Genomic DNA, 10,711 nt, shown 5'->3' on the forward strand with positions numbered 1-10,711 from the left:
TCCCTAGTAAGTGATTCTTTGTAAGGTCTGATAACATCTGCTCATATTTAAGCTTGAAAATTCAGGAGATTATTGTTGGCCTATCTATTGCTGTCAAATTCAAAGGTGTCAGCAACCTATGAATTTCAGGCCAATTTAGGAAAGTAATAAAAAGATTTGGGAAGCCTACATGACTGCATATAGCTATGCCATCAAAATAAAGTTGATCCATGTAACGTGGGCTGCCAACAAAGGTTGAAGGTAAGATGATCCTCTTACCTTGGCTTAAACCTTATGTATTTCCAGCATCTGATGACTGCTGCAAGCTACAGAACTTGTCAACTCTGAGTTTCTTTTGGTTGTTTCTAACATAGGAAAGTTTTTCTGATTCAATCATTGTGTATCCTTCAGCAACAAATTGTTGGAATAATTTTCTAGAATGCAACAAAGTTTGACCTTCATTGGGTCTGCATTGCAGTCTATAAGCAAACCACTCTCTCATTGTAAGACGATTCTTTTTTCTTTTTTTCCCACTTAATGTATCACGATGTAGAATGCCGGGCCTATATTCATCTTCTCCATAAGGAAACAATAGAGGATATTGTAGAGCTAGATAACTACAATGTAATTCATGTATCCTCTGTAATTGATCATTTTGAGTTTCAACAATAATATCTCTGTTCGAATTTGCATCAATATCACCTGCTATAAGTGCAACAATTTCTGGAACACTTGGCACATTATATGTACGACCATCTTTTTCCCGACCGGCGATCAATTTGAGTCTGACAGTATGCACTTCAGTGCCTGTCAATCTATCCCTTGCCATCCTTAAACTCTTTGCATGAGCATTGTTTTCATCTAGCATTTTTTGCAAATTTGAGACAATATGTGCCTCAATTTCATTATAGTGGCTGAAAAACCAGATATTCAAATATATAAATAATTAAGAGAACGTTAATGTAAAATAAACAATGTGAATGAGAGATGTTATATTGGTGTTGTGTTGTTAACTACCTCATGGTGTTAATTCTATTTTGAAATTCATTTTCTGTTTCATAGATATACAATTATGCAAATTTAGGTTCTTTTCCAGGCATTGGTAATAGACTTCCAATCCTGTGACGTAGTTGACCTTGAATTCTGATTGTAGGAGGACCTCTCGAATGACTAATTGTTTTGTCAAATTTAATACCAGTAGAAGTAAATGCAAACATCATGTTATAAGTTCTTATGTTCTGTTGATAATTTTTTGCATGACCTGTATTTTGCTCAAATAGAATTTGCTGCAGGAATTTAGGTGGATTTTGTAACAATGGAAGTTCAACCTTCCCATCTCCACAACATAGGCTGAATCATGGGCTTGAGGTTTTTGAACGTTTTAATATGCTTTCATTATACCACATTTTTGCATTACAATGTCTACATTGCATAAGCTGGTCACCAAGATCAAAATATTATGAAATTATAACATTACATATTATACCATAACCGTAACCATGGATAATCTAATTTTTACAGGAATATCTAAATTTCATATCAGAACATGAACTGATAGCTAGCATAAAAATAGTTTAAAATTCGTTTTGTTGTGTTTTTTTAAAAACAAAACAAATTCTATAAGACATTTACCTCTTGTGTCCATTGTAGAATCATGATGTGACGATTCACAATTTGCATATCCAACTGAAGAAAGAGTATGAGATTCTACAAAAATTGCAGTTAGGTATTATAATGAGAAGTAAAATTAACAAATCAATGAAGGAGATTTGTAATAGTACCTTCTGTTGATCCAGAACTCTCATTCTCTGATGAACCGGAGACATTAACTTCAAAGCAGAAAAAGGATGACAGAAATAGCAAATCATGATAATGATTCAAACAGAATAATCAAATGACATGCATTGCTATAATATTACATCAAACCTACGAATTCCTTACCTTTTCACAACAAACTATATATGGATATTGTATCAACGTAATTAACTAATATGAGTTGAATATAAAGATATAAAAATGGTATCTTTGATAGCTTACAATGATCTTCAGCATCATCTGAAGCCGATTGACAGTTGCATGGACACTATGTGGTGTTGTCTTTGGTTGGTTATAATGATCTTCAGTATGGGATGAAGTTAGATTGACACTTGCATGGACACTATTCTAAGGATTAACATGTATCTTTTGTTGTCTAATACGCTTTCTGTTGCTTCTGGCTTTTGCTAAATCAGACTTGCTTATAAATCTATGGTTTTCCATGTTCTTGTTGTTAGAATTAATGTCTCATGTGAGAGGCATATGACTTAGTAGGGACTAATAAATAAATAATTAACAATTAAGGGCTAAATTGTAATTGGGGTTAATAGGAGAAGTTTCTAGGTTAACTGCTACTTGATGGGAGTAGTGGTTATAAAAGGGGCTTAATACCCACTAATGTGAAATAAGGTCCCCTTCCTGACCAGAAAGTGCTCTTTTCTCACCCATAGCCATCACGAACGGAGAGAGACAGAAAAGAAAGGCCAAAGGAAGTGAAATCCTATTTCTCTCATTTTCAAGGAAATCAAAGTGCAACAGAGAGAAGATTCCTATGGAGAAAGGTACACATAATTATCTATTATTCTTTATTGATTGTTTTGTGAGAACCATAAATTTCAAGATCCTGTTGGTTTTCTATAATTGATAATCTAGGAAACCCTCAAGAATTTTTACATGTGGTATCAGAGCATGTGTTATGAAATTTATGATTCTCCAAGAATGATTTAATTTCTCCCAATTATGCATAAACCCTAATTATGAAATTTAAGGATTTTTAATTTATGTTACATGTATTTTCAATTACATGTTTTGATAACGTGTCTTTCGTGTTAATTATATTTTTCGCTGCAAAGTATGAAATTCTAGATATATAAAATTTCATGAGAAGGAAAGCCATGAAAGCGGTATAATTTTTGGAAATTCTGTTTTTGAGAAAGAAAGCCAGAGTGATCTTTGCTGGACTTCCAATTCATGTCTTTTATTGGAATTAGAGATGAAAATTATATATTATAATAATAATAAAATTGGGCAATTACGTACCACTTTATAGAAATTTTTAATTCCAATTACGTTTTGGAAAATGCAAATATTATCCTTTTTCAAAAGCTGCACGTAGGTACGTGCTAATTTCAGTTTTGTGAAAAGTGCTGCTGCCATGTACGTGCTAATTTCAGTTTTGTGAAAAGTGCTGTTGCTATGTACGTTGGGTGTAGGGAATGATTCCTTTTCGAATTTCTATTTGCAAACCCCTTTCTGCTATTTACAATCCCACTTGCCTATTTTTTTTTCTCGAAAAAATGATCATTAAACATGATTAAAGGATTGAAATTTTATGTTCTATAATTAAATTAATGTGAATGTTTTGCAATTATTGGTAGCAGTAAAATATATGTATATACTACATATTTGCTTGAACGTGTTAGAATGTAAAAACACAAATAAATGCAAATATTATTTTATGGCCTAGAATGGAATTAATGGAATGGCTATGAATTGTTAATAGCAATAAGTATGTGCAGGCCATATATATTTGGTTGGAATTAAATGTATGTTAAATTTGTTAGTCACCAAAGTGGCCAAATTTGTAAGGTTATTTAATTCCAAATTAATAATTATTTCAATTACTCATAGAATAATGGATGCTAAATTATATGATTGTTGGCTTATGGGTAATTGAAATTCATTGTTATAAGGCATTTATGGATCGCCCAAAGGTTGATTAGTTGTTCTTATAATTAATGAATATTATTGTAGGCGATTTGTGTGTATCATTAGTTTTGTTTATATACCCAAAGGAAATAGATACTACTAATTGGTGCATATTTAATTGTCAAATAATGTTAAAATTTTATTAGCATCATCATGTTTGTATGTTGTGTGTTGGTGTGTCACCCAAAGGAGAACATCAATATACATTGATTGTTATCTGAGTAAATTATATGTATGACTTGTGTTTCATGTACCAATATGCTTATGTGAAGTTTTATTATGCAGTACCTGTTCCCAACTCATTGAATTCTCATGTATCATCTGTACCAATTTTTAATGGGCTTAACTTCTCTGATTGGAATGAGCAAGTTCAATTTCATCTCGGTGTTTTGGATCTTGACCTTGCTATATTGGAAGAGAAGCCTGCTACTATTACTGATGCTAGTAGCAATGAACAGAAAGCTCATTATAAAGCTTGGGAAAGATCTAACAGACTCAGCCTAATGTTCATGAGAATGACTGTTGCAGACAATATTAAGACAGCTCTCCCTAAAACCGATAGTGCTAAAGAGTTTATGGGGTTAGTGGGAAAGCGCTCTCAAACAGCTGATAAGTCTCTTGCTGGGACATTAATGAGTACACGAACCACCATGAAGTTTGATGGTTCACGTACTATGCATGAACATGTCATTGAGATGACAAACATTGCAGCAAGACTTAAGACCTTGCGAATGGCTGTGAATGAGAACTTCCTTGTTCAGTTTATTCTAAACTCATTACCGTCTGAGTATGGCCCGTTTCAAATGAGCTATAATACCATGAAAGATAAATGGAATGTGCATGAATTGCACAGTATGTTAGTTTAGGAAGAAACGAGGCTTAAGAATCAAGGAAGTCACTCAATCCATTATGTAAGCCACCGAGGGAATCAAGGAGCTGGAAAAAAATTTGTAAAGAAACATGATAAAGGCAAAGGACCATTAAAGATCAAGGACGGTCCTGTGCAAATCCAGAAGAAAGCATCAAAGAACAATAATTGTCATTTTTGTGGAAAATCTGGACACTTCCAGAAAGATTGCCCAAAGCGTAAGTCTTGGTTCGAAAAGAAAGGTGAGCTCAATGCTCTTGTATGTTTTGAATCAAACTTAACTGAAGTTCCCCATAATACATGGTGGATTGATTCTGGATTTACAACTCATGTTTCTAATACTATGCAGGGATTCCTTACAATCCAGACCATAAGCCCAAATGAGAAGTTTGTTTTCATGGGGAATAGAGTGAAAGCTCCAGTGGAAGCGGTCGGGACTTATCGTTTAAAACTCGACACTGGACATCATTTAGATTTACTGGAAACTCTTTATGTACCTAGTTTATCTAGGAATTTAGTTTCATTATCTAAACTTGATATTACTGGATACTCTTTTAATTTTGGTAATTGATGTTTCAGTTTATTTAAGTATAATCATCTCATTGGTACTGGTGTTCTTTGTGATGGTTTATATAAATTGAAATTGGATGGTTTGTATGTTGAAACTGTTTTAACTCTGCATCATAATGTTGGCACTAAACGTAGTTTAGTGAATGAACGATCTGCTTTCTTGTGGCATAAACGTTTAGGTCACATTTCTAGAGAAAGGATAGAAAGATTAATAAAGAATGAAATTCTTCCTGATCTAGATTTTACGGATCTAAATATTTGTGTGGATTGTATCAAGGGAAAACAAACAAAACACACAAAGAAAGGAGCCACAAGAAGCACTCAGCTTCTTGAAATTGTGCATACAGATATTTGTGGACCTTTTGATGTTAGTTCTTTCGGAAGGGAAAGATACTTTATCACCTTTATTGATGATTATTCACGTTATGGTTATGTCTACTTACTGTATGAGAAATCTCAGGCAGTGAATGCTTTGGAAATTTACTTGAATGAAGTAGAAAGACAATTAGACAAAAAGGTGAAAATTATTAGATCTAATAGAGGTGGTGAGTATTACGGAAGATATGATGAAACTGGGCAACACCCAGGTCCATTTGCTAAGCTCCTTCAGAAACGAGGCATTTGTGCGTAATACACAATGCCTGGTACGCCACAACAAAATGGTGTATCAAAAAGGCGTAACAGAACTTTAAAGGATATGGTTAGGAGTATGTTAATCAATTCAACCTTGCCCGTATCTTTGTGGATGTATGCTTTGAAAACTGCCATGTATTTGTTAAATAGGGTTCCTAGTAAGGCAGTTCCAAAGACACCTTTTGAACTGTGGACAAATAGGACACCTAGTATGAGGCACCTGCACGTTTGGGGTTGCTAGGCAGAAATAAGAATTTACAATCCGCAAGAAAGAAAATTGGATGCAAGAACAATCAGTGGATATTTCATTGGTTATCCAGAAAAGCCAAAGGGGTATATGTTTTATTGTCCTAATCATAGTACGAGAATTGTCGAAACTGGAAATGCAAGGTTCATTGAAAACGATGAAATCAGTGGGAGTACAGTTCCACGAGAAGTGGAAATTAAAGAAGTTAGAGTGCAAGTCCCTTTAGCTTTTGCCTCTAGCAGTAAGGTGATTACTACTTCAGTTACTGCTACAAACAGTAATGAAGAAGTACAACACAATGATGAGCCCATGATACATAATGAACCCATTATGGAAGAACCACAGGAAGTAGCATTAAGGAAGTCTCAAAGAGAAAGAAGACCAGCTATTTCGAATGACTATGTGGTATACTTACATGAAACAGAAACAAACTTAAGCATTAATGATAATGATCCAGTTTCATTTTCACAAGCTATAAGTTGTGATAATTCTGAGAAGTGGTTAAATGCCATGAAAGAAGAGATAGATTCCATGGAACATAATGATGTTTGGGACCTTGTAGAATTACCAAAGGGTTGTAAGAGAGTTGGTTGTAAGTGGGTCTTCAAGACTAAACGTGACTCTCATGGCAACCTTGAACGTTACAAGGCTAGACTTGTTGCTAAGGGATTTACTCAGAAAGATGGCATTGATTATAAAGAGACGTTTTCACCAGTCTCACGAAAGGATTCTTTCAGGATTATCATGGCATTAGTAGCCCATTATGACTTGAAGCTACATCAGATGGATGTGAAAACTGCCTTTTTGAATGGAGATTTAGAGGAGGATGTTTATATGGACCAACCAATGGGATTCTCAGTTGAAGGGAAGGAACACATGGTGTGCAAATTAAAGAAATCAATATACGGTCTTAAGCAAGCTTCCCGCCAATGGTATTTGAAATGTAATGATATCATTGTTTCCTTTGGATTTAAGGAAAACACTGTTGATCGGTGTGTATATCTGAAGGTCAGTGGGAGTAAGGTTATGTTTCTAGTCCTGTATGTTGATGATATATTGCTTGCAACTAATGATCTTGGTCTTCTTCATGAGACTAAGAATTTTCTTTCTAGTAACTTTGAAATGAAGGATATGGGTGAGGCAAGCTATGTGATAGGGATAGAAATATTCCGAAATAGATCACAAGGATTGTTAGGCTTGTCTCAAAAAGCATATATCAATAAAGTACTAGAGAGATTTAGGATGGAAAAGTGCTCAGCATCTCCCGTTCCAATTCAGAAAGGAGACAAATTTAGTCTCGCACAATGTCCTAAAAATGATCTGGAACGGAAGCAAATGGAAGCAATTCCGTATGCATCAGTTGTTGGGAGTATTATGTATGCTCAGACCTGCACTCGACCAGATATAAGCTTTGCAACCGGAATGTTGGGAAGATATCAAAGTAATCCAGGAATGGAACATTGGAAAGCTGCAAAGAAAGTTCTGAGATACTTACAGGGAACAAAAGACCACATGCTTACATATAAGAGGTCTGATCACCTAGAGGTGATTGGATATTCAGACTCAGACTTTGCTGGATGTGTGGATACAAGAAAATCCACTCTTGGCTTTGTATTTCTCTTAGCCGGAGGAGCAATATCATGGAAGAGTGCAAAACAATCAGTTGTTGCTGCATCCACCATGGAAGCTGAATTTGTAGCATGTTTTGAGGCTACAATTCAGGCTAATTGGCTGCGGAACTTTATTTCAGGGCTTGGAATTGTCGACAGTATTGCTAGGCCGCTGAAAATGTATTGTGATAACTCCGCAGCAGTATTCTTTTCTAAGAACGACAAGTACTCTACGGGTGCTAAGCATATGGAATTGAAGTACTTTGTCGTGAAAGAAGAAGTTCAAAAACAAAGAGTGTCAATAGAACATATTAGCACAAAGCTTATGATAGCTGACCCTTTGACAAAGGGATTACCGCCCAAGACATTTATAGAACATGTTGAAAGTATGGGCATTATTGTTATTGATGATCATTAAGTGTAATTTACCTTATGTAATTTTGCTGACACTCTGAGCTCAATTATGATATGTTTCTGATTACCTGTTCTCTATGTTTGCATGCATGTTTGTGTTAAAGTAATGTTAACAGGTTTTGTCTTGAATGAAGACATTATGTTGGACCAATTATGTACTCCTAACTAATGGTCATATTAAGGAGAAGACTAATTTGTAGTACATGGAAGGGACTATGTCGATTAGATGATGTACAACCGCCATGACTCGAATTGGTTCCTATTCTTAATCATGAAATTATGATGTACCCAATGTATAGAACAATTTAGTCAATTTTTAATGCGCATTATGTTAGTTAATCTATTTATTTATTCAATCCATAATGTTTATTAATGTCACATGAGCCAAGTGGGAGAATGTTAGAATTAATGTCTCATGTGAGAGGCATATGACTTAGTAGGGACTAATAAATAAATAATTAACAATTAAGGGCTAAATTGTAATTGGGCTTAATAGGAGAAGTTTCTAGGTTAACTGCTACTTGATGGGAGTAGTGGTTATAAAAGGGGCTTAATACCCACTAATGTGAAATAAGGTCCCCTTCCTGACCAGAAAGTGCTCTTTTCTCACCCATAGCCATCACGAACGGAGAGAGACAGAAAAGAAAGGCCAAAGGAAGTGGAATCCTATTTCTCTCATTTTCAAGGAAATCAAAGTGCAGCAGAGAGAAGATTCCTATGGAGAAAGGTACACATAATTATCTATTATTCTTTATTGATTGTTTTGTGAGAACCATAAATTTCAAGATCCTGTTGGTTTTCTATAATTGATAATCTAGGAAACCCTCAAGAATTTTTACACTTGTTGCCTTTAGTTGATCATATTGTAGTTTATATTTGGACAATGAAGTATTGTTGGAAGAACCAATTATATTGTAAACTCCAATTCTATGAGACAGAAACAAACACCGAGAATTGTTGAGCACGTTTCAGTTGAACTTTTGTGTAAAAGCTTACTCAAATGAGTTTTGTCATAATTAACTTAAGTAGTAAGTAATGAAATGCAACAAAAAAAGTGTAAAAAGAAATTTGGAATTGACAGCTGGCAAAATATGGATACTTCTAATTCAAATAATCATGACACATGTACCTATAGACATGGATTGGTAACATCGATAAGGAACTTCATATCAAGTATGTCCTGAGGAACAAAAGTAGCGTTCATTCATTGATAAAACATTTAGCCTCCCCTTCTTTAAAATCATATCTTGTGTAATTTTAACAAAGTGTACGAAATTATGTGATGAATACATCATAGGTATTTTTGTTTCTTCTTGTATACATGCGAAATTGCATATAAGATTTTGCTTAATACATATTATAAATTAACTTAAATTAAATTAAACTCAGTCTATTAAGCTCGACACAGGCGTTGGCCAAATTTTTTAACAAAGACATTTACTCAATTATAAACAAAGAATCACCCACGCATGCTTTAGTTACCATGGAATAAATAATGTTTTTGTAAATCTGTTATTTTAAAAATAATGAATCATAATCCCGGTTAATAAATTAACACATGTCAATATTGTGCAAAAGATTTAAACAGCATGTCAAGTTGGAATAACCCATGCTAGTATTAGCGTATTGTTTGATAGGATCGCAGATCAAAATAAAACAAAGAAAAGAGTTCTATTACAATTTCCAAATAAACAGAATGTTAGACTGCAATAGCCGATGCCAGGTAGGATTACACATTAAAATAAAACAAAGATAGTTCAATTACAATTTCCAAATAACCAACAAAAAAGGAAAAAGTGTTGGCTATTCCAAACAACCAAAATCTATTCAATCTGGTTATGTTTTGCTAATTTGTTAGACGATAGCTGAGCTGGTGAAATCTGGGAGCTTCTTGCTTCATCATCGCATTCATGAAATGGATGTCGTTTTGTTGGTGTCAAGGGAAGTCCAATAAGTGGATCATGGTCTGCTGTTATAGAAATGGATTGCTGGATAGAACAAACAATAACAATAAGTTGATGCAAAAGCTGAATTAGATGCAAATCTTAGTCAGAATTCTTGATCCCATTCGATCATCTCTATGCATATGGATTAGAATCCTGGTCCAAATATCTGTATGTAAATACTATATTGGAAACAAATGCCAATACTGAGAACTTACAGATTCATCGTGCACAGGATCATTGGAATCAAATGGTGTTGTAACTTTAATCTTTGAACATGTCTGCATAAGATGTTGATTGATACCGGCAGAATCGATGCAAAATAAATTAGCATATAAATAACATATAGATATAACAATAATGAACAAAATTAACTCCATAAAACAGCACCTCAGCATCAGGCAACATGTCCAGAACATCATTAATTAAAGTTAAGTCAGTTGAGCATTTCAACAAAGCAGAATTTTTATACCGTGGCTGGATTTTGACTTTGAAGGCGAGTAGATGACCCAGTAGTTTATCAAGTGCTTTTGGGGAGGCATTTAAATCCAGATCACCATCCTTGAATAGGAAAAAATACAAATAAAATTAAAGATAATCCCAAGATTCAAATTTCGATTTTGCAATTATAGACACCTACTTCTACTTTGAGGGTATTGACTTCATCAGCTAACTGCCCAATCAATCCGATGCATTCACGATC

General features: G+C 34.3%; 1 protein-coding gene across 1 annotated transcript; it reads left to right on the forward strand.

Annotated features, from left to right (window-relative positions):
• The first annotated feature begins 7,283 nt into the window (after positions 1 to 7,283).
• Positions 7,284 to 10,019, forward strand: LOC121174756 (secreted RxLR effector protein 161-like). The gene is made up of 2 exons (XM_041014726.1): positions 7,284 to 7,736; positions 9,924 to 10,019. Exons 1-2 carry the CDS (start codon positions 7,284 to 7,286, stop codon positions 10,017 to 10,019), a joined length of 549 nt encoding a protein of 182 aa, XP_040870660.1.
• The last annotated feature ends 692 nt before the right edge of the window (positions 10,020 to 10,711 follow it).

This window comes from Glycine max, chromosome 1, assembly GCF_000004515.6.
Source record: "Glycine max cultivar Williams 82 chromosome 1, Glycine_max_v4.0, whole genome shotgun sequence".
In the NCBI taxonomy this organism is placed as follows: Eukaryota; Viridiplantae; Streptophyta; class Magnoliopsida; order Fabales; family Fabaceae; genus Glycine; species Glycine max.

What these genes read in the sequence shown, in the direction of transcription:
- LOC121174756 (XM_041014726.1), top strand. Translation starts at nt 7,284, where the DNA reads ATGGAAAAGTGCTCAGCATCTCCCGTTCCAATTCAGAAAGGAGACAAA. An exon ending in CCACCATGGAAGCTGAATTT is followed by an intron (nt 7,737 to 9,923) that starts GTAGCATGTTTT and finishes CTAATTTGTTAG; the next exon opens with ACGATAGCTGAGCTGGTGAA.